Source organism: Nomascus leucogenys, chromosome 18, assembly GCF_006542625.1.
Source record: "Nomascus leucogenys isolate Asia chromosome 18, Asia_NLE_v1, whole genome shotgun sequence".
NCBI classification, from domain to species: domain Eukaryota; kingdom Metazoa; phylum Chordata; class Mammalia; order Primates; family Hylobatidae; genus Nomascus; species Nomascus leucogenys.
The window spans coordinates 66,102,758-66,127,077 of NC_044398.1; the positions used below are offsets into that span (position 1 = coordinate 66,102,758).

The following is a 24,320-nucleotide window of genomic DNA, read 5'->3' on the forward strand; positions in this document are numbered from 1 at the left end:
ACTAGTGGATAAATCTGCCATCTCCATTCTATGTTATTAAGGCCAAGATAGTGTACTGGTTTTCTTTTAAATCACATTCCATTATGTCAAACATTTAAAATGTCACGAAACCCACATGAAGCATCTCATTTACACTAAGATGCTTATTTACCTAACACCACTAATGATAAATGCTGTTACAAATATCCAGTCAGATGATAGTCACCACATACAGAAAAAATTTGAACAAGAATTTATTTCTTAAAATTTACTTAAGGGATTAGAGCTAATATATAATAGAACATTTAATGTAACATTTGGAGTTATGTCAACATAAAAATAGCTGTAGTTACAATTAGCACATGCAATTCACTGCAAAGGTAAAAATACATGCTATACTCTAGACAAGCCTTCCAAATGAAGTTAGAGTAGATGGGGTAAAACAGCAAGTGAACATGAAAGGATTGCACTTAGAAGAAAGTGGGACATAGCTAGGATATAAAAGAGACATACCTAATGCTAGTCACTGCATTGTCCTACTAGCAAATTGCACATTTATTTTTAGAGTATATTCAATACACATATACATTGAGACTAGAGAATTTTCAAATATCTACCTTTGAAATATCCCTTTGTTTCTAACACATCACATTATGGTATTAATGTAACAGCACTTAAAACCTGTAGTTATCATTCAAAGCTTGTGTTCAAGAGATAAAAGAACATCATTCAGACAAAGCTTGTGTTCAAGAAATAAAAAAACATCTATCACTATCGGCCTTAAATGCATCTCATTACACGATCCATCAACTTTAATGAAATGGGCAATGAAATTAAACTAACCAGTTTGTACAAACTACTGACTGAGGAAAAGCCCTTAAAAATTTAGGAACAAATGAGCAACAGAAGAGCTCACCCTGAGCTGCCTTTTAATTTTTAATGCAACGTACATGAGAATATCATGCTAATGCACATACTAGTAGCATGTATGATGGAAAAAATAGGTTAATGCAAAAGATAATACGCTTGGCTTTGTAAAGTTTTGTTTTGACTTACATCTGTCTGAATTCTGTTTATCGAGTCTGAAAAGGAACTGCTGCCAAGGACCAGTCCAAAGAATTAGGCTGTAAAACTGCTAGTTCATACCTTCTTTGAAATTGATGACAATGTCCAATTTTAGGCTAATCCTAAAACACTTGCCATTTTATGACTCCATATTCTTTTAATTTACAGAAAAGTACAAACTTTTTAGAAAGTAATCTTATCAGCGCAATATAATCTAACAATACCTATAATAGAAAGCTATCCCAGTAAATTTTTTTGAACAGTTGAACTTTTGTCTTATGTAGCTTATAACTTTGTTATTCATCTCAACAAAATAAAACTTTATTGAAACAAAAGTGTATGGTTTAGGAATATGCTCTTAATAACAACTGAGCAAAATTAGAATGATGTGGACTGTAACAGAATGCAGGAAGATCTCTCCTGCCTGATGTACTTGGTCAATATGTTAGTAAACAGAAATATTTTAGGGAATTCTATGATCATTCTACTTTTACATTTACATGTCATGGTTTTAACTAGTTAAATGGGTAGGAAAAAGACATCTTTAATAATTGATTTCTATTTCTCAAACTAGATGCTCTACTTTAAATATGAGCTTTAATAAATGTTTTGTAACATTTTAAAGTTGTAACATTTCTAAGTATACTCCACTAACTTCACAATAAGAGCTAGGGTCATTGGATGACTTCATGTGGTAAAATCCCTTATCAAGGAATAAGGCTGAAATTTAAATGAACAATTAGGTAGAGAAGAGGTATGAACACAGAACACGTGAATGAAATTTGCTTGTTTTCCTTGCTGCTCTGTTCCCGAGTGCCAACTGATCCATAGTAAAAAAGGACAGGATTAAAATTTTAGGTTTTAATGGTACAAAGTATTCAGTATTATCCCTTTCAGAGATGAGGGTAGGACACCACAGACATCAGTAACTGACAAGTTATAATATCAACACATGTAACATTTGGGTCCTTTTTTTATAACCCTAAAGGGAGCAACTGCAGGTGCAGAAGCAGTGAGTGAACTAGTTTTGTCCAGACAAGGTTTTCTGATGTGCTATTACTTTAAACACCACTTTTAGACACTAAAGATTTAAAGTGATAAAGCCAGTAACTTTATTAGACTAGTTTTTACATAAATAACCAGATTTGTTTCTTTGCCTAACTAACTAACTAAAATACAATTTACATGCATCAACACATAGATTATTCTAAGACATGCTCGGGAAAGTAATTTTGAATGTAAAAAGTTTTATAATTTGTTTTCTCCTTAGGGCAGAAGATGTACATTACATATTAGTGCTCAAATATATGTTCATTTCCAGAATGAATTTTTGCACAGTAATCATATATCCATTTAATATGTATAAAGTGTTCTTGGGGATGGGGGTCTATTCACTCACTGTACCATGTTTTATACAGGCTTCAACATGCAAATTTGTTTATATCGTGGCCTTCAATGATCCTCCATTCTCATTCCTGTAGATCAAGAGTTCACATTGTATATCTGACCCTGAAATGTACAAACTTCACACTACAACATTCTTCATGACACTTTGTTATGAGGAAAGTTGCAGCTAAACATTACAGTCACGTGACTTATTTTGAAAAAATGGAAAATGTATAAAATTTCCTGACACATATAGCGAGACAAACCCAGCCCAGCCTTTGATGATCAACTTAAAAGCTGGTGATGTCATTATCTTGTTGTGTAAATTTGGGTCTATCCTACCTTTACTTCTCTGTGCCTGATTTTCCTCATCTACTTTGAATTCGTCATTTTATTAATCTACTTTTGCCTAAAGTGGGAAACTGAATATATCAGAATAAAGCATCTACTTTTTTTCATAAAGATCATATAATATGTGAAAGAACTTTGAAAGGATCAGGCATTATATAAATGCAAGAATATAAAAGATAAACAGGAAGTCTAATGTGAACAATATTCTGAGAGTAAAAAGTGTAATTATATTTCAATTGTAAATGCATAACAAGTTTTCTTAGCTTTCTATTCTCCAATAACCTCTAGAAACTATTCTAAGCATGCCTGGTTTCTGTAACTTAAATACGGCATGAAAACCTGTTTCCTTTGAATTCACTTGATACAGTAGTCAATCACTAATAACGCTTGCTAATTTCCTCTTACTTTCTTAAGAAAGCCCCTATATTTAGCATCTGCCTCCATTATCGCATGTGGTGATTAGGGGACAGCATAAGTACACTAGTGGCTTTAGCACTAAACTCGAGGCCTGGGTCACTTCTCCCTTGAAGAAAAAAGGTTTTAAAAATTCCTAAATCACAATGTAGAACTAAGTTCCACCCTACCTCAGAACTGCAGATATTAAAATACCATCTCTTTATTAAGTGGCTCTACAATAACGATATTTGCTAAGATCAAGAGGTACATTTTTGGGGGTTCTGTTTTGTTTTGGTAAATATTGCCCAAGTCGTCTTACTTTGCTTCAAACATTTACTAAAAAAAAATTTCAATCTTTGCCTACTTAAAAATTAAAAAAAATACTCGAAACAAATTTAAGCTGAAGATATATACTGTATAAAGTGTTCATCTACCCAATAATCTGAAGTCTTAGGAAAAGTCAATGATACGTGTAAATACGTGTGTGTATATATATATAAACATTAGCAATTTAAGCCTTTTAAAATGCCAATTTTTTAGATGCTTTATGGTTTTTTTTTCCCCTTTACTACTACTTCCTTTTTCCCCTTTACTACTACAATTTAAGCCTTTAAAAATGGCAATTTTTTAGATGCTTGAGATAGTGTGGGGGATCCCTAGCTCTTATCATGGCACTCTGTTGAGTTTGTGAAATGGATCTTCAAAGAGGTTGTCAATAATATGAAAATTTTTGAAAACTAGTGAGATTACTAATTATTGATGAATAAAAAATGAGTACTTTTAATCTGCCAAGTTAAAGCTCTAGAATTCCTTTTCTCCAGTAATAACTCGCAGCATCACTACCAATGGAAGGGACCTAAGGAATACTGTGTACACTGATATACACGAGGCTGCTCCTCATTTTTTTGTCAGATTACAAAACGTGGGCTCATACAGTTATGGCCTATGGACCTCTTTTTAAGTTATTTTAGCAGAAGTAGATGGTCTACACCTTGCTCCTCTAATCTTTTATATTAACTGTCCCTAAGCCACTTTGATGACTATTCTAATCAAAATCAGTATAGCTGTGCTCACTAAGCATATCACTGCTTATTAAATATCTTGTTTTCTATGTAGCAAAACAAAAAGTTTTATAAATTTCAGATAAGCTTTCTGTTTTTCTTCAGTGCAAACATCCTGAAACAGCACAAAATCATTCAGCTAGTCTGAGGATAAAGTCAGTTTATGTAGTGCTTAAAGTAGAATCCCAGATATTCTGGAATGGAAATAGCTCATGTGAAACTTCAGTTCATTTTTGTCCTTAAGGGCAAATGATCATCTTCAGAGAGTGAAGACTTTTTAAAATCTGAATTCACAGATAAAATAATTTTAGCTTTATTTTATAGGTACTGCTGAAGTTGTAGCAGGAACTATAGTCCTTCACTGAGGCATGTAGCCGCCTTGCCGTACAGTCTGTGGTAAGTAACTTTTAGGCATTCCTTCATCAATCGCAGCCTCCATGCCAACTGTTTCAAATCTTTCTACTTGTCCCTCAGTACCTGGACCAAAAGCATTTGCTGCAGAAACTTCCTGAAACATTTTCATTTGCCCAGATCCACAGGATTGTGAAATATGATCTGAAATCTGTTGTTTAAGTCTAACAAAATCTTCCTCATTGACTGATGAAACTTGCTTTGACCTTCCAAAATGTGAAATATCTGGACTGGATTCATGCTGACTGCAGTTCTGTTTGAAGTACTGTTGCCTGGGCAGAATGCCATCACCGCCATCTACATGATCTACTAATTGTAGATCTTCTGGCCGCTCCTCTGAATCTAACAAGGGCTGGGTAGACTCGGATCTTGAGAAGACTTGGACTGACGGAACTTGGTGTCTGTAGCCACTGTGTACCACGGTAGAATACTGGACAGTGCTCGAAGTGTTTTGTGAAGATTCATTTTCATCACTGCTAGAAATGCTTGGCCTAGAAGATGACATGCATGAAGACCCCCCAATACCACTGCTGTGTCCTTCAGTATTAATTTTTTCCTTTTTGAACAGGTCCAGTGATTTCAGATCTTCTGGAAAAGGCTTTTTGTCATTTGCTTCTATTTCCACAACACTTACATCAGTGAAATTGCCATCTGAATACATTTGATCTTTTGAATTAAAATTGTGCTAAGGAAGAGAGAAAATTGTATATGGCAAGTATTAGTTAAAGCCACAGAGCTAATGCATCTCTGAAACTTCCCAGTAACTCTCAGTGGTACAGAAATAACCTGTATTATGTCACTAAGTCACTGTTAACTACCCAAAATGCAGATACTATAAAATGAGTCTAAGTAGTCTAAATCAATATCGCTGGTGTTACATTTTGATAAGCTAATGGTCTATAAGTAGTATTTAATATTTCATGCCTAGACTAGGCAGCCTAGGATTAACTGGAAAGAAAACTAGAAAACATTAAGGAAAATCAAACCTGAATGATGGAGATTTTGTAGAATATAAAAATACATAATACATTTTAATCTGTTAATATAAAAATTTAAGGACTACTGGAGGATAATAAATATAAATGAGTTCCCCTTTGGGGCATATTTAAAATTCAGAGTTTAGGTTCCCAGAGATCATTCCATCAGTGCTAAAATGATGGATAGACTGTTGAACTTGGCTTTAATGCTCAATCCAAAATGCTTGAGGTAGTTACCATCACATAGCAGTTTCAGCACCTCAAGTTTTCAGTTTGCAAGTTCAACCAAACATCTGTAATGTGTACTAAACAATTTAAAATATCAGAACAAATACACTATGATGGTGATAAACCCCTAAAATGTGTCATACATATTAAATTTTGATTAAAATTTTCATTTATGTACTATTTTATTTTCATTTACTTTTTGATTCAGCTTGAATATCTTTTGGTAAATTTGTAGATACTCAATACACCTACTAACATGTCTGTATATTATAAACAACTCAGCAGCATTTTCTCTTACCCTTGGAGGAGTGTGAGGTGACCACTGGGCAATATGACTCTTTGAAGGATCTGGAACATTAGGCCAGATGTGTTTTTTAATTCTGAAGAGAAAAGAAAAATAGCCTATGTAAAACCACACATAATAAACAATGAATAGTCCCTATTTCTAAACATGTTCAAAGACTCTTACAAACCAAACCAATTACCTAAATGAACAAAAAATACCTACTCTACCCCAAACAAAAATTATTTTTCTTATAACCAATAGAAAAAAATGTTGAAAATGCATAAGGATTATAATATATTCATAATGAATTAACAAAGCTAAATCTAATCAGTGTTCAAATTTTTTTTTAACTCTCAAAATTCTGCAATTAAAACCATTTAAAATCTTTATCCAGGCCACATGTTGTGGTATTCCAATTAAAAGAATCCAGATAACAAATTAATATTCCCACTGATATCAAAAAAGTTCAAATATAAAAATCAAATTTAAAAAAGTGACTACTGAGAATGGTGCTTCAGAGTGAGAGCCTACCAGACTGACTCTCCTGCAGGAAATACCTATAACAAATATTTGGAAGTAATATAAAAAGTAGTAAAGCTGACAACCTAGACAAACCAATGAATGAATCCTTGAAAGACACAAATTACCAAAACAGATTGAAGAAAAAGCTATATTTATAAAGAAATTGAATTTTTAATTAAAAACCTTCCCACAAAACTCTGGGCAAAAGGAAACAATTGTATTAATACTATACAAACTCTTCCAGAAAACAGAGGAGGTAACATGTTCCCATTCATTTTATGAGGCCAGTATTATCCCGATTTTAAAACCAGACAGATATGGCACATAAAGACAGACTAACTTCACTCATGAACACAGACGCAAACAGTATTAAACTGAATGCAGCAAAATCCAAGGAATGCAAGGATGATATATGAAAATCAATAAAATGCACCATATTCATGGAAGAAAGGAGAAAAACCATATGATCATCTCAATAGATTCAGAAAAAGCATTTGACCAAATCGTGACACCCATTCATGATAAAAATTGATAGCAAAGCAAAACAGAAATAAGAACCTCCCCCTGCAAGTAGTAGTAAAGGGGAAAAAAAATCCACAAAGCGGCCAGGTGCGGTGGCTCACACCTGTAATCCCAGCACTTTGGGAGGCTGAGGTGGGTGGATTACCTGAGGTCAGGAGTTTGAGACCAGCCTGGCCAACACGGTGAAACCCCGTCTCTACTAAAATAAAAATACAAAAGAATTAGCCAGGCATGGTGGTGCATGCCTGTAATCCCAGCTACTCGGGAGGCTGAGGCAGGAGAATTGCTTGAACCCAGAAGGTGGAGGTTGCAGTGAGCCAAGACTGTACCACTGCACTCCAGCCTGGGCAACAAGAGTAGAACTCAGTCTCAAAACAAAAAAACCCCACAAAGCAAAAACTTCAAACTACAGCTAACATCACATGTGATGGTGAAAGACTAAATACTTTTACCTCTAAAATTAGGAACAATGCAATGCTCTTATATGGTCTAGATGTACTATATGTACTAGAGGTCTCAGCCAGTGCATTAAGAAAAAGAACTAAAAGCATAAAGATTAGAACAACTATAATTACTCCCAAGAAGCATGATTGTGTATGTAGAAAATCCTAAGGAATCCAAAAAGCTACTAATAAATGAATTTATCAAAGTCTCAGTATACATGATGAATATATTTTAAAAAATCAATTGCATTTCTATATACTAAGAATTGGAAAATATTTTTAAACATTCCATTTGTAATAACAAAAAATATTTTTGTCATGAATTCAAAAAAAGTTATGCAAGGCCTGTCTACTGAAAACTACAAAACACTGTGAAAGTAAATTAAACAAAACCCAAATAAATAAATAAACCAGGTTCACGGATTGAAAGACTCAATAGAGTTAAGATTGCAGTTCTCTCCTATAGATTCAATTAAATCTGACCTATAGATTCAATAAAATCCCAATCTAAACTATAGTTTTTAAAAAAATGACAAGCTGAATTAAAATGTATATGAAAAGGCAAAGAACCTAGCCAAAATAACTTCTTTAAAAAAAGAACATACTGGAAGAATTCTACCTGTTTTCAAAATTTACTATAGGGCTATACTCATTAAGGCAATGTGGTATTGGCATAAGAACGGACATATATACATTTATGAAACAGAAGTGAGAGTATGGAAATAGGTACAGACTTATAAAGACAGTTGCTTTTGGCAAAGATACCAAAGCAATTCAATGGGGAAGACAGTCTTTTCAAAATAAATGACAATGGAATTAGACATCTGAAGGAACAAAAGGAACCTTGACCCTGACCTCACACCATGCACAAAAGTAACCTGAAATGGATCATAGACTAAGAGCTGAAACTATTGAACTTGTGGAAGAAAACATGAGAAAATATTTTGATACTGTGTTTGGCAGGACACAAAACTCAAGAACCACAGAAAAGAGCTGATAAAATGAACTTCATCAAAATAAAAAACTTCTGCTTTTCTTTTTCTTTTTTTTTTCAGACGGAGTCTTGCTCTGTCACCCAGGTTGGAGTGCAGTGACGTGATCTTGGCTCACTGCAACCTATGCCTCCTGGGTTCAAGCAATTCTTCTGCCTTAGCCTCCCGAGCAGCTGGGACTACTGGCGTGTGCCACCATGCCCGGCTAAGTTTTTGTATTTTTAGTAGAGATGGGGTTTCACTGTGTTAGCCAGGATGGCTTCAATCTCCTGACCTTGTGAGCCGCCCGCCTTGACCTCCCAAAGTGGTGGGATTACAGGCATAAAACTTCTGCTTTTCTAAAGCCACAGTTAAGACAAAAAAACAAAGCACAGACTGGGACAAAAGTTTGCAAAATGTATTTAACAATGTTGTAACCAGAACATACAAAGCACTCTTATAGCTCAATTATAAACAAAATAACCCAATTTGAAAATGGGTAAAAGATTTCAATAGACACATCACAAAAGAAAATATATGTGACACATAAAAAGATCCATTACTAGTCATCGGAGAAATGAAAATTAAAATGATATAGTACTACACACCCACTAGAATGAAAGAAGTCTGACAGTACTAAGTGTTGGTGATAATATGGAACACTGCTGGCAGCAATCCAAGATGGTGTAGCCACTCTGAAAAAGTTTGGCAGTTTCTTATAAAGTTGAACATATACTTACCATATGACCCAGTACTGTCACTCCTATTATTTGTTTAAGATAAAGGAAAACATATATTCACACAGTTTTGTATGTGAATATTCACAGCAACATTATTTGTAATAGCTAAAAATTAGAAACAACCTAATCTTCCATAACAGATGAGTCTAAGTTTTGATATATCCATACTACAGAATACTATTCAGCAATAAAAAGGAAAAAGGTAAGCCAGGTGTGGTGACTCATGTCTGTAATCCCAGCACTTTTGGGAAGCCAAGGTGGGTGGATCACTTGAGGTCAGGAGTTCAAGACCAGGCTGGCCAACATGGTGAAACTCCATTTCAACTGTAAACAGAAAAATTAGCTGGGCATGGTGGCAAGTGCCTGTAATCCCGGTTACTCAAGAGGCTGAGGCAGGAGAATCACCTGAACTCAGGAGACGGAGGTTGCAGTGAGCCAAGATCATGCCACTGTACTGCAGCATGGGTAACAGAGTGAGACTCCATCTCAAAAAAAAAAAAAAAGGGAGAAGTATATGCGACAACATGGATGAATCTCAAAAATATTATGTGAAAGACATATGCAAAAGACTACATGCTATTTGATTCTATTTATATAAAATTCTTGGCCGTGGCTCACATCTGTATTCCCAGCACTTTGGGAGGCTGATGAGGGTGGATCACCTGAGGTCAGGAGTTTGAGACCAGCCTGGCCAACATTGTGATACCCCATCTCTACTAAAAATATAAAAAATTAGCTGGGTGTGGTGGTGGGCGCCTGTAATCCCAGCTACTTAGGAGGCTGAGGCAGGAGTCTGAACCAGGGAGGCAGAGGTTGTAGTGAACTGAGATCACACCATTGCACTCCATCCCGGGCAACAAGAGTGAAACTCTGTCTCAAAATAGATAAATAAAAATTCTAGAAAAAGCTGTGGGCGGCAAGCCACCCAGGCGCCAAGGCAAGAGACTGAGGACATAAGCTGTTCCAGTATAAATATAAAACATTTACTGTTCCAGTAAAAATATAAAACAGGAATAGTCATACCAGATATAGATCTTAGATATGATTATATATGAATATCATTAATCATTAGTTGGTAGTAATTACTTTTTATCCTAATATCATAATAATCTCTGCTCTATAATCATAACCTAAGAAAAACTAGGCCATAGAAAGATAGGAGCTGAGGGGACATAGTGAGGTGTGACCAGAAGACAGGAGTGCGAGCCTTCTGTTATGCCTGGACAGGGCCACCAGAGGGCTCCTTGGTCTAGCGGTGATGCCAGCATCTGGGAAGATGCCCGTTAACCAGGTGGACCATGGTCTAGCGGTAGCAAAAGGTGTCAAGCAACAACACCCGCTACTTAGCAGACCGGGAAAGGGAGTCACCCTTTCCCCGGGGGAGTTTAGAGAAGACTCTGCTTCTCCACCTCTTGTGGAGGGCCTGACACCAGTCAGGCTTTCCCGCAGTTATCCGGAGGCCTAACCGTCTCCCTGTGATGCTATGCTTCAGTGGTCACGCTCTTAGTCCACCTTCATGTTCCATCCTGTACACCTGGCTCTGCCTTCTAGATAGCAGTAGTAAATTAGTGAAAGTACTAAAAGTCTCTGATATGTAGAAATAATGGCGTAAGCTGTCTTTCTCTTTGTCTTCTCTCTCTCTCTGCCTCCGCTGCCAGGCAGGAAAGGGCCCCCTGTCCAGTGGACACGTGACTCACGTGACCTTACCTATCACTGGAGAAGACTCATATTCTTTACCCTGCCCCTTTTGCTTTGTATACAATAAATAACAGCGAAGCCAGACATTCGGGGCCACCACCGGTCTCCGCGCATTGGTGGTAGTGGTCCCCCGGGCCCAGCTGCCTTTTCTTTTATCTCTTTGTCTTGTGTCTTTATTTCTACACTCTCTCGTCACCGCACACAGGGAGAGACCCACCGACTCTGTGGGGCTGGTCCCTACAAAAGGCAAAACTACAGTTACAGAAAAGCAGATCAATGACTGCCTGGGGTTGGGTTGAGGAGAGGACAGATTACAAAGAACAAGGAAGCTTTATAAAAGTGATGAAAATGTTCTATATTGTGATTGTGGTGGTAGTTATACATCTGTACATATTTACAAAAATTCATCAAACTGTACACTTACAATGGATAAATTTTATTGCATGTAAATTACAGCTCAATAAAGCTGGGGGAAAATGCAAAAATATGAATAACATTACTTACAGGTCTCGCTTATTAAAGCAGAACAGCACTCCCAGAAGAGTTGTCAATAGGAATGCTAAGCAAACAGGCACGACTATGGCTTCAATTTCTCCTTGAGCTTAAAAAAAAAAAAAGAAAGAGGTGTGATGGGAAATAATTGTTGACATATGAACTAAGGAGATATAATACAACTTCCCAACCAGACTTACTGTTGAAAAGATAAAACACAATCCTAATTATTTTTCAAGGTCTCTTCAGACTTGATGTTTTTTAACCCTCTTCTCTCTTTGGTAAATCACATCCCAACCATTTATGTCTTATACATTAACCTGGCCGCATAGCATAAAATGTATGTTGGTTGGGGGATAAAAATGATCAGTGTTTCGGGTAATCTACTGGGTTAGAGCTTTCAAACAATAACCATTTGTAACATTTATGATCTGCATTTGGTAGAATCTTAGTAAAAGTTTATCTCTGAGTTCTAATACTGTATAACAGAGAAATTATGTCAGAACAAATATAAATACTGGGTAAAATGGAAAAGCTATAAAAACATAGTTGAACTACATATTTAACCTTCTAAAAAATAAAAATGCAACTCTCAGAAGTTTTAAGAGTTATTTACCATTTTTCAAAAAGACGATATCTCTGATACAGGGCTAAGAACTTTAGGAGCTGCTCAATGGGCATGAGGAGTGGCACAAGTAGGAATAAACTAAAGAGTAAACAAGCCTAAGATCCCTAATTACCACACAAATCCTCATCTGCATTTAAAAGAGGACTTGTTCATCAAATTAATCACTAATTGAGATAATATTGGAGATTTTTAAAATGACTTTCCTGATTAATTTTGAATTTTAGTCTTTTACAGTAAAAATGTATGAAAGTAATATTGCAGCCATATACTATTCACTTAATTTTATCCTTCCACCACACATATCCCTTTGTAAGTAACTACCATCCTATGATGCTCAGCAGAAATCAAGAAATCAGATAAATGCTTGAGAATAAACTATGGGTTGGCAAATATTAACTCTTAAATGCTAAGCATCATATATATATATATGGGTGTATGTATATTTATGTGTGTATATATATTGACGTGTATGTATGTATGTGTGTGTATATATATAAAATGCCAAATCTAATTTAGGCAGAAACTTTGCTTTATTAAACATCTGCTTGTATGTTTTCCAGCCTGTGCCTTTGCTCATGCTGCTCTCTAAGATGCCACGTTCTTCCTATTTGTCCACATATTAACTCAAGGCGCAAGTATTTTCTTCTCCATAAAACCTTTGAAGGTAAAATTATCCGCTACTGGTATATTTAAATTCCTACTCTATTTACTGTCTACATAGTCCACGGGTTCTCCTTTTCCTGATTTACTTATGCAAAATTTCTTCAAATAAGCTGTAAGGTCCTCATTGGCCAAGACTCATGCCATGTGAAGAAGCCATAATGGATCCATGAGACTATAGATAGAGAATTGAAAAAAAGTAGGTTATAAAATAATACTAAGTATAATTTAATTTTAAGGAAAAAAATATATAGAGAGAAGAGACTAAAAGGATATACAAATATGTTATTTTGGAGCAAGGGACTAGGACTAATTTTTCTTCCTCTCTACATTTTACTGTACAGTCTAAATTCCCTATAATGAACACTTATGTAATAAAAAAATTTTTAGGCTGAGCATGGTGGCTCATGCCTGTAATCCGGCACTCTGGGAGGCTAAGGCAGGAGGACTGAGGCCAGGAGTTCAAAACCAGCCTGGGCAACACAGTGAGATCCCATCTCTACCAAAAAAAATTTTTTTAACTAGCCAGGCATGGTGGTGCCTACCAGCAGTCTTAGTTACTTGGGAGGCTGAGGCAGGAGGATTGCTTGAGCCCAGGAATTTGAGGTTGCAGTGAGCTATGACTGCACCACCGCACTCCAGCCTGGGAGACAGAGCAAGACTCTGTCTCAAAAACAAACAAATAAAAAATATACACACACACATACATATATACAAAGCTCTGTAGAGATGGCTGGTCTCCATGGAAATACATAAAATATACATTTTTAAGTTTATTTTTTAATTTTTCTCAAGATTATGGTATAAAGTTTTATTTTAAATAACATACCTATTAACATGCCACCACATGGGACCAACCTTATCCCAGAAACTATATTCATTACTGACCCTAACAGCAAAGTTCAGGACCTTTTATCATTTATTTTATGTAGTCACTCATTCATTTATTCTTTCATTCAGCAAGCATTCAACCAACAAGGCACAAGGAATTTACTACTTATCATTCACTAGGTTGCCACTTGGGGGTGGGGGTTACAATTGTGGTAAAATAAGGTAATTTTCTATAATGATTCAAAATGTAGTGGGAACAAGAAAGAATGCTGGTCAAGTTTGCTTTAGGGAAGATACAGAACAGCCAGATGATGAGGTGAAGACCTCACTGGGGGCAATGCACTTAAGAAAAGAAAAGTCAGCACGAGGAACTTGCAGTTGAAGACAATGATGAGGAAAAGGTATGCACAATCAATAGGACTTGACACTCAGCTTATGTGAGAGAAAAATGTACGAATACATTTATCATATCTAAATTTATGGCTTTGGCTAAGAGTTGGATAGTTGTGGCATAGAATGAGGGAGGGGAAATGTATTTGGGAAGGAAAGAGAGGATGGCTAAAGCCATGGACAGTGTTTGAATAGGCAAGTAAGAAAACAGGGTCAAGAGGCCGGGTGCAGTGGCTCATGCCTGTAATCCCAGCACTTTGGGAGGCCGAGGCAGGTGGATCACCTGAGATCAGGAGGTCGAGACCATCCTAGCCAACATGGTGAAACCCCGTCTCTACAAAAATACAAAAAATTAACCAGGCGCGGTAGTGGGCACCTCTACTCCAGCTACGTGGGAGGCTGAAGTAGGAGAATCACTTGAACCTGGGAGGCGGAGGTTGCAGTGAGCTGGGATCGTGCCACTGCAGTCGAGTCTGGGCGACAAGAGCAAAACTCTGTCTCGAAAAAAAAAAAAAAAGAAAATAGGGTCAAGAACAGAGCTCTGGGGAATACAAACCGTTTAAAAGTTAAAAGTAGATGCCAGCCACGGTAGCTCACGCCTGTAATCCCAGCACTTTGGGAGGCTGAGGCAGGCACAACACAAGGTCAGGAGATGGAGGCCATCCTGGCTAATACGGTGAAACCTCATCTCTACTAAAAAAAATACAAAAAATTAGCCAGGCGTGGTGGCACGTGCTTGTAGTCCCAGCTACTTGGGAGGCTGAGGCAGAAGTATCACTTGAACCTGGGAGGTGGAGGTTGCAGTGTACTGAGATCACACCACTGCACTCCAGCCTGGGTGACAGAGCAAGACTCTGTCTCAAAATTTAAAAAAAAAAAAAAAAAAAAAAAGCAAAAAACGAGAAGAAGAAAACACCAGAGAACAAGGAGACTCAGGAGACTGCACTAGCAGAAAAAGTATGGTTAGAAAACCCAAGGGAGGAGGGAGTTTCAAGGATGGAAGGCCAACAGAGTCAAATGCTGAAAAGAATAGAAAAGGCTGGAGGCAGTGGCTTATGTCTATAATCCCAGCACTTTAGGAGACCAAGGCAGAAGGATTACTTGAGCCCAGGAGTTCAAGACCAGCCATCTCTATAAAAAAAGTTAGCTGGATGTGGTGGCGTTGGTCCCAGCTACCTGAGAAACTGAGGTAGGTGGATCACTTGAGCCCAGGAGGTCAAGGCTGCAGTGTGCCATGTTCATGCCACTGCACTCCACTGTAGCCTGGGCAACAGAATAAGACCCTGCCTCCAAAAAAAAAAGTAGAAAAAAGATGAAAACTAAAAAGCATGCAGTAGATATGATGATCAAGAGGTCTTCTGAGTGACACCAGAGAGGTTTCAGTGCAGGGGTGGGGTAGGACCCCTAATTTCAGTACATTAAAGACTGAGTGGGAGGTATGGAAGTGAAGATTGTAAAGTGGACTAGTCCTTCAAGTAATCTCTCTATAAAAGAAAGAAATGAGGATAGAGAAGGAAAGAACACACCCAAACCAGTGAAAAAAATGAACCCACATGGAAAGACATACAAATTCTTTCAGGATTTTCAGTATAGCTGAATATAATCAGAAGCAGTTAATAAAATACCAAAAAGGTGAGGAATAACACTTTCTATAAAGAAACAACCAACCAAAGCCAGATAATATAAAAATCATCATGAATCCAAAGATGTACTTTTTAACACAATTTTAGCACATAAACTAAGTTCATTTCTAATCTAAGTTTGAGAAAGAAAAAACCAAACTTCATTATTTCTTACCAAACTTTGGGGTAGTAAAAGTGAATTCTGGGCCATCCTTCCCGCCTTCATCTGTGTATGCTGCCATTCGTACCATGTACAATGTGTCACTAGTCAAAGAGGACAATGTATATTCTGTGTGGGAAGAATCCACATTCACAGCTGGAAGAAATAAAGAACTGTGCTTCATTCAACTATTCAATGCTTTTGCTTATTTGGCCTATATTTGGCATTGTGAAAGTACTAAAAAAGAAGCGAAGTATTTTTGTCAGAAAACAACTTTTATAATGTTCTGACATAATTTTATGTTCTAAAGCACAACACAGTACTTTTTTAATAAATCCATGAAAGCAACCGTAAGGCAAATTCTCAGGTGTCTCCTGAGGCCAATATGCTATAAGATGTATAAGAACACACTTAAATTAGTACTTAAAAGCTTAAGGAAAAAATAACTGAATTCTTAATAACTGATACAGTTTTATTACCAGTTTCATTTCCAATGATGGTTCTATAAAATATAGTATAATTTCTGATAAATCCATTCTGAACATCAACAGGAAGTTGGTCCCACTCTAAGACAGCTTCGTTTTTCCCTACTTTTTTTGTCCGAACAGTAGGTCCTTTGGAAGGTGCTGTAACAGAGTGAACACATTTGCTAACTGAAAATCATTTAGAATCTAGTAAAATTTCCTTGTCATAAAATTATTTGAACATAATGAGATACGTCTTTATTTAAAAACAATAAAATGTTTTTGTTAATACAAAGCCCTAAACTTTTTTTTTCAAAGAAGTGAGTTTGGACTTACGAGCTTGTTTAAGGTATGCCTTTATGGATTCAGGGCTTCCTGGTCCGTCAGCATATACTGGAGTAACTGTTATCAAATAGCATTTGCTCTCTGCTAAGTTCCCTAAAGCAAGAATAGTAGATTAAGCATGTTTTTCCATAATGAAAAAGTCAAGTTAATACCATAATTTATTTTTACATTATAATTTCATGACCACTTAATTTTCTTTTAAAACTGAAGTTTTCTAAGTAAGCATTGCCTTTTGTGTACTGGATTCAAGCGTAATCAGGTAAAACTGTCTGTAAAAGTATTGCCAATGCAGTGGATAAAAAATATATTGTTAAGAATAATGATGGTATTTACATTTAGAATTTATAAAACAATGATCTCAAATTACTCTGGATCTTATAGAGTCTGACAATTTTTGTATGTCTTACCTACAAGAGAGAACAGCCTAAGGAGCAAGATGACTAAAGTAGTAAGACCTAGGGGAAAGCACTAATGGCCCTAGTTTGCGAGTTGGAAAAAAGGGTACCTTGAAAAACTTCCTTGGCCAGGCACCGTGGCTCACGTCTGTAATCCCAGCACTTTGGGAGGTTAAGGTGGGAGGATCACTTGAAGTCAGGAGTTTGAGACCAGCGTGGCCAACGTGGTGAAACCCCCCTTTACTGAAAATACAAAAATTAGCTGGGCATGGTGGTGGGCGCCTGTAGTCCAAGCTGCTTGGGAGGCTGTGGCAGGAGAATCACTTGAACCCAGGAGGCAGAGGTTGCAGTGAGCCGACATCGCACCACCGCGCTCCAGCCTGGGTGACAGAGTGAGACTCTGTCTCAAAAAAAACAAAAACCAAAACAAACTTCCTTTATTTTTATCTTTTTTAGCATGCACCACTAAAATTTTTCTTTTTAATACAGTATATTATCTGTACATATTAGAAAATGTTTTATTGAAATTTATACCTTCAACAAGAATGTATATTCCTTAACTATTACGAAGTTACATGCTCCTTTACCTTCTTAAACAGAGTGATTATACCTTTTCTTGATGATTCAGTATTACCAAAAAATGAACAATTTTTATATTCTACTCTAATGTGATGCTTTCAGGGTTACTGAGCAACATATGACTACCTACCCAAACTTAATGTCTCCACAACCTATGCTAGCTTCTATTTTTTTTTGAGATGGAGTTTCATTCTTGTTGTTCATGCTGGAGTGCAATGGCATGATCTTGGCTCACTGCAACCTCTGCCTCCCAGGTTCAAGAGATTCTCCTGCCTCAGCCTCCCAGATGGCTGGGATTACAGGCATGCGCCACCACGCCTAGCTGATTTTGTTTTAGTAGAGACGGGGTTTATCCACGTTGGTCAGGGTGGTCTTGAACTCCCAACCTCAGGTGATCTGCCCACCTCAGCCTCCCAAAGTGCTGGGATTACAGGCGTGAGCCACTGCATCGGCCGCTTCTTTAAAAAGTTTCCATTGGCTCTGAGCAGTGGTTCACGCCTGTAATACCAGCACTTTGGGAGTTTGAGGTGAGAGAATCGCTTGAGGCCAGGTGTTTGAGATCAGCCTTTGCAACACAGTGAGATTCTCTTTCTACAAAAAAATAAAATAATTAGCTGAGTGTGGCAGCATGTGCCTGTAGTCCCAGATGCTCCAGAGGATGACGCGGAAGGATCACTTCAGCCTGGGAGGTGAAGGCTGCAGTGAGCCATGATCATGCCACCATACTCTAGCCTAGGCAACAGAGACCTTGTAATTATTTATTTATTTATTTATTTTTTTGAGAAGGAGTCTCGCTGTGTCGCCCAGGCTGGAGTGCAGTGGCGCAATCTCGGCTCACTGCAAGCTCCGCCTCCCGGGTTCACGCCATTCTCCTGCCTCAGCCTCTCCGAGTAGCTGGGACTACAGGCGCCCGCCACCACGCCCGGCTAATTTTTTTTGTATTTTTAGTAGAGACAGGGGTTTCACCGTGGTCTCGATCTCCTGACCTCGTGATCCACCCGCCTCGGCCTCCCAAAGTGCTGGGATTACAAGCGTGAGCCACCGCGCCCGGCCTATTTTTTTTTTTTTTTAAGTTTCTATAGTTATTTCCAGCCTGTTTCAGGACTTCCTAAGCTCCACCATGTTTTTAATTTGATAAAGTCAGTAAACTAGACAACCAGGCTTATTCAAACTGTACACTAAGGTCGAGACCATCCTGGCCAACATGGTGAAACCCCGTCTCTACTAAAAATACAAAAAATTAGCCGGGCGAGGTGGCGGGCGCCTGTAGTCCCAGCTACTCGGGAGGCTGAGGCAGGAGAATGTCGTGAACCCGGGGGGCGGAGCCTGCAGTGAGCGGAGATGGCGCCACTGCACCCCAACCTGGGCTACAGCGAGACTCCATCTCAGAAAAAAAAAACAAAAAAAAACTGTACACTAATAACAGGTTAAGTCCAAACAGCCTGTATTATGACTAAAGCTCAAAAACTTTATGGCAGGAATCTCTCTGCTTAGGGTTTTTCTCTAATTAACCATATTATTCGCAGCTGAATTCTAATTATTAATTATCAACAAAAGAATATAAACTGAGTTTTTTTTCTCTTCAAAGTTGTTGTATCACTTTATAACCACTTAAGCAGCACCATAACACACAGACTGGAGCGCTATGATTCATTACTTCTGTCCTTTGTTATTACTTCCAATTGAAAGACCTATGGAAATCTGAGTTCTAGTTCTGCTTCCTCTATCTGATGGTTCTAAGACATTAAACAAGTCATCCAGATGCTCTAGGAAACTATTTTCTCATCTGAAGGATGAGGGGGTTAGGTACAGAGAACATACAACTAATCAGCAGCAAAGGTTGGACTCTTATATTTCTCTATATAGTTTTAGGAGTTTTCCCTTGACGATAAAATCATATTGGGGTACAAAAAGAAGAAAGTATTAACCCCACTCTGTTCATAAAGAGACTGTAATTCAGAAAGGTTAAGTATGACTTGCTGAAAGTCACACATCTAGTAAGTAGTGAGGCTATGATAAATTGGAAGTCTTTTCAACGGACCAAAACACTATAAGCAAAAGAAAAAGCTCCCTAAAGAGTTAGAAAAAGGATATCAATTTAAATGTTTCTAGCCAGGTATATACCTCTTAAATGGGTGCGATGCACGGTACCATCTTCTTGTTGCCAGTCTGCAATACAGGGTGCTTTATCTGATAACACACACCACTCAAGTATATATTTCTTTACAGATTCTCTTGGAGTAGTCCATTCTACCCAAAGCATGTTATCTTTGGGGAACGCTTTAAGATCCATTACAGGGTGAGTAGCTTTAAAACAAAGTTTGAATATTGAAATAATAAATATTCACAAATTTGAAATTTCCATATTTTACAGTCATTTCCAAAACATGTGATTTATCCATTTTTGTAGCATATAACATATATTTCCTTGCATAAAAGCACTTTATTATAACTTACAGGTAAAGTAGTCAATTAATTTTTAAACTTAGATTTTGCTTCCCCGCTGGGCATTGTGGCTCATTCCTGTAATTCCAATACTTTAGGAGGCCGAGGCGGGTGGATCACTTGACATCAGGAGTTCGAAACCAGCCTGGCCAACACGGTGAAACCCCGTCTCTACTAAAAATACAATATTAGCCAGGCATTGTGGTGTGCGCCTTTAATTCCAGCTACTTGGGAGGCTGGTGCACAAGAATCGCTTGAAGCCAGGAGGCAGAGGCCGAGATTGTGCCATTGCATTCCAGCCTAGGCAACAGAGCAAGACTCTGTCTCAAAAAAAAAAAAAAAAAAAAAAAAAATTTGCTTTCCCTAAATTCTTCAAATGTTTTCTAAGTTTGTAATTCCAATTTTTCTTCTTTGAAAGCTACAAATAAAGCTACAGATAAACATTTCAGTCATATGTATACAAAGTTCTCAAAATCTTGAAATAATATTTTAAAAACCAGGTAAGTAATCAGAATATGCTTAAATGAATGAAGTAGCTTACTGTGAAGTTTAAGTGAGCATGTAGTGATGGAAATGTTTCTTGCATCCTGATGAAATTTGTCTGCTGACTGATTTCTAAAAATGCGATCATTAGCTGGGTTTGGTGGCATATGCCTGTAATCCCAACACTTTGGGAGGCCAGGGGAGATCGCTTGAGCTCAGGAGTTCGAGACCAGCCTGAGCAACCTGGCGAAACCCAGTCTCTAAAAAAAAGAAAATCATTATTTATAAAATTTAAAAAATTAAAAAATAAAAAAGTGATTATCCCTGATACTGAGGAGACAGTCTTAGATAACTTGTGTTTTTTATGGGAGCCCTGTCTATACCTAACCACCATTTTGCCACCCAAGAGTCAGGCTCCATCTCATAGATACAAACCTTGAAAGTCACAGGCAGGGATAGTTAAAACAGCTACATCTGATTTGCCAACAAGATTTCTTGCTGTTAGGGTTGCTACATAGCGATCATTTGTGAGATTTACTGTCAGTTTTGTGGCATTAACTGTGTAATTTTGTAAATGTGATTTCCATCTTGTGAAAGTCACTTCATAATCCAAGATTTTTCCATTGGCTTCAAAAGGAGGCAATGTCTGTAATAAAATAGTTTATTTTTAAAAATAATTTCATAAATCTCGAATAAAAATCAGTTTTTCTTCATATTCACAAATCATGCCATTATGTCAAATCTCTAAATATTTAACTGGAAAGGATTCACAATCTCCATTTTAAATTCGGTTCTAAAATAAAACTAGTACATACTAAATGAAGAGTAAAAGCATGACCTCAACTAAAAGAGGGTAAGTAGCATCATTCTGTTAGCTTTTGGTTCTGTACGCAATTGTAGGCCTAAATTATTTATTTTATGCTTGAGTATTTTTCTATCTTCTTTTTTAGTATGATCTACTCATGCACTTATCAGCATACATTTTGATCATCACAAACTTTTATTATTTTCTGAGGTATTCTGGAAAATTCCAAAGTACAAAAACATTCCTCTTCTTATAGAACTTATACTTTCACAGAACTGTACTTAAATACCTATAAGGTATTATTTGTAGTTTATGAACCTGACTTCTATATAATATTAATACATATAAAGCATTACCTTTCTATTTAGTAAAAATAGTAATCAAATGCTTTGCTATTAAGATGAATAAAAATTTATCTATTTAAAAGACCTCCATTCATAATACCATACAAAATGTATTTATAAGGGCTGGGCGCGGTGGCTCACGCCTGTAATCCCAGTACTTTGGGAGGCCGAGGCAGGCAGAACATGAGGTCAAGAGACCAAGATCATCCTGGCCATCATGGTGAAACCCCGTCTCTGCTAAAAATACAAAAATTAGCTGGGCGTGGTGGTGTGCGCCTGTAGTCCCAGCTACTCAGGAGGCTGAGGCAGGAGAATCACTTGAACCTGGGAGGCAGAGGTTGCAGTGAGCCAAGATCACGCCACTACACTCCCGCCTGGCAACAGAGCAAGACTCGGTTTCAAAAAAAAGAGATTTATAAGAGATAAAATACAAATGTGATTTTTTACCTTCCACACCAGTTGTACAGTTCTGTAGCCTTGAGTATGGGATGGATCTATTTTATACCAGAAACTTGGTGCTTTAGATGGTCCTAAAGAAAAGACATAAACTCCTTAAAATAAAAAGGTTTTAACGGTAAAATAAAATTCTGCAAACTATTCTTTTACTTTGTTCTTAGTACTCTTGCCCTCCAATTACATGGTGTCCCTACCTCTTTATACCAGCATTTTCCCATCCCAGCACAATACACCTGGCTCTTCCTTTAGTCAGGGTGATAGCTTGATATTCCAATTATACTGGAACTCTTCTCTAACCTCAAAATTGTAAAGGTAAAAATGTATTCTGAGCAACAACTAAAGAGGCATCACTCTTTCTTATAACTTCATGTTCTTTATTCTGTTTGTGTGCTGGCACTGTATTTATCTACTTGAATCTCCTGTACCAGCAGCCTTTTCCCAACCTTCCTGGTCTGCCTGTCCTCACTTCTGTTTTGTCATCTGTAATTGCCTCTTCATGATCAACACATCACTGCTTAGATTTTATTCAACTCCTCTCTTATTCTATTAAATACCAGGTCTTCTAATTATATTTATAAAAATTTTGAAAAATTAGTTAATATGATTTTTTAAAGAAAAAATGAACTTCTAAAATTAAGTTAACAGTAAAAAATAAAAATGAAATAAATATAAGTTGATACTACTTATCGCTGAAAATCAAACTGGAAAATCTATTTAAACACATTGCTTACCCCTAAATATTCATAGGAATAATAAAACAAATTAAGATAAATGTACTAAAATAAGTTTATTACTTTATATAAGGATGACTGAGAGTGACGGGATGTAATAAAAACAAATTCACAGTATTATTGTGATAATCACTAACCATCTGAAAAAGCAATCCATAAAACATAGTGTTTTTTTTTCCAGAGACAGTGTCTCGCTCTGTTGCCCAGGCTGGAGTGCAGTGGATGACTATAGTGCACTATAACCTGCAGGTCCTAGGCTTAGGTGATCCTCCCACCTCAGCATCCCAAGTAGCTGGGGTTTGGCCACTATACCCAGCCAAAACATAAATTGTTAAATACCAGTAATTCGGTTTTAAAAATACCTGTAGTATTAATTTTTCAAAACTTTTATAATAGCCATTAAATGTAGTATGTAATTTTTAATTTTTAGCAATATCAACATTTCATTTTTACTTATCATTGTTAAGCTTTTTGTAAAAAGTTTGTCTTTAAAAAAATCAATGGCATTAACTGATTTCTCAAAATTTTTATGAATATAATAACAAGATATGGTAGTCAGTAGAATAAGAAAGGAGTTGAATAAAATCTAAGCAGTGAGGCTGGGTGTGGTGGCTCGTGCTTGCAATCCCAGCACTTTGGGAGGCCGAGGGATGTGGTTCACTTCAGTTCAGTAGTTCAAGACCAGCTTGGGCACCATGGCAAAACCTTGTCTCCACAAAAAAATAACAAAACTTTGCTGGGCATGGTGACACGTGCCTGTAGTCCCAGCTATGTTGGGGGCTGAGGCACGAGGATTGCTTCAGCCTTGGAGGTAGAGGCTGCAGTGAGCCGTGTTCATGCCACTGCACTCCAGCCTGGGCAACAGAGTGAGGCACCATTTCCAAAAAAAAAAAAATTTAAGTACTGATATGTTAATCATGAAGAGGCCAATTACAGACAACAAAACAGAAAGGATAGGACAGGCAGACCAGGAAGGCTGGGAAAAAGGCTGCTGATACAGAAGTTAAAATAGATAAATTCACATGAGTACAGTGCAGCACTCAAACAGAATAAAGAACATGAAATTATAAAAAAAAATTATGAGCTGGAAATATTTCCTAACATAAAGAGAACCCAGAGACTTCATTCACTCATTGATTTGACGAAGATTATGTACACTTGTCCATTAAAAATGCACACAGGCACTAACCACAATATTTTACCTACATTTTAAAGTATTTCATGAACTCCTCCCCATGTATCTCATTTTAAGAATTCCTGGTCAAGACAAAGCAATCTGGCTGAGGATTCCCAAAGCAGCAATAGCAAAATTGATTTCTTTCTCAGCATTTATGAGAGAAATCTTAGGGGAGAAGGGTACTTTTCTGCCTCTGATGTTCTCAAGTCACATGACCTAAACCTCTAGAAGAGCTGGAAGTAAAGGGATATAGGTGGTAGGGGATTTTTTCAGCCAC

At 37.1% G+C, this 24,320-nt stretch overlaps 1 protein-coding gene across 2 annotated transcripts in view; it reads right to left on the reverse strand.

Moving 5' to 3' along the window:
• Positions 1 to 216: 216 nt before the first annotated feature.
• Positions 217 to 24,320, reverse strand: part of IL6ST (interleukin 6 signal transducer) — a 59,588-nt gene continuing 35,484 nt past the window's right edge. For both annotated transcript variants that reach the window (XM_030797839.1, XM_030797840.1), the window contains 9 exons: positions 22,127 to 22,209; positions 20,966 to 21,176; positions 19,727 to 19,909; positions 16,620 to 16,721; positions 16,299 to 16,445; positions 15,835 to 15,975; positions 11,541 to 11,637; positions 6,153 to 6,234; positions 217 to 5,334 (listed from right to left, as the gene is read on the reverse strand). In XM_030797839.1, the coding sequence (XP_030653699.1) occupies positions 4,597 to 5,334; positions 6,153 to 6,234; positions 11,541 to 11,637; positions 15,835 to 15,975; positions 16,299 to 16,445; positions 16,620 to 16,721; positions 19,727 to 19,909; positions 20,966 to 21,176; positions 22,127 to 22,209 (1,784 nt within the window). In that variant the 3' untranslated portion in view covers positions 217 to 4,596. The remainder of the gene's footprint in view (positions 5,335 to 6,152; positions 6,235 to 11,540; positions 11,638 to 15,834; positions 15,976 to 16,298; positions 16,446 to 16,619; positions 16,722 to 19,726; positions 19,910 to 20,965; positions 21,177 to 22,126; positions 22,210 to 24,320) is intronic.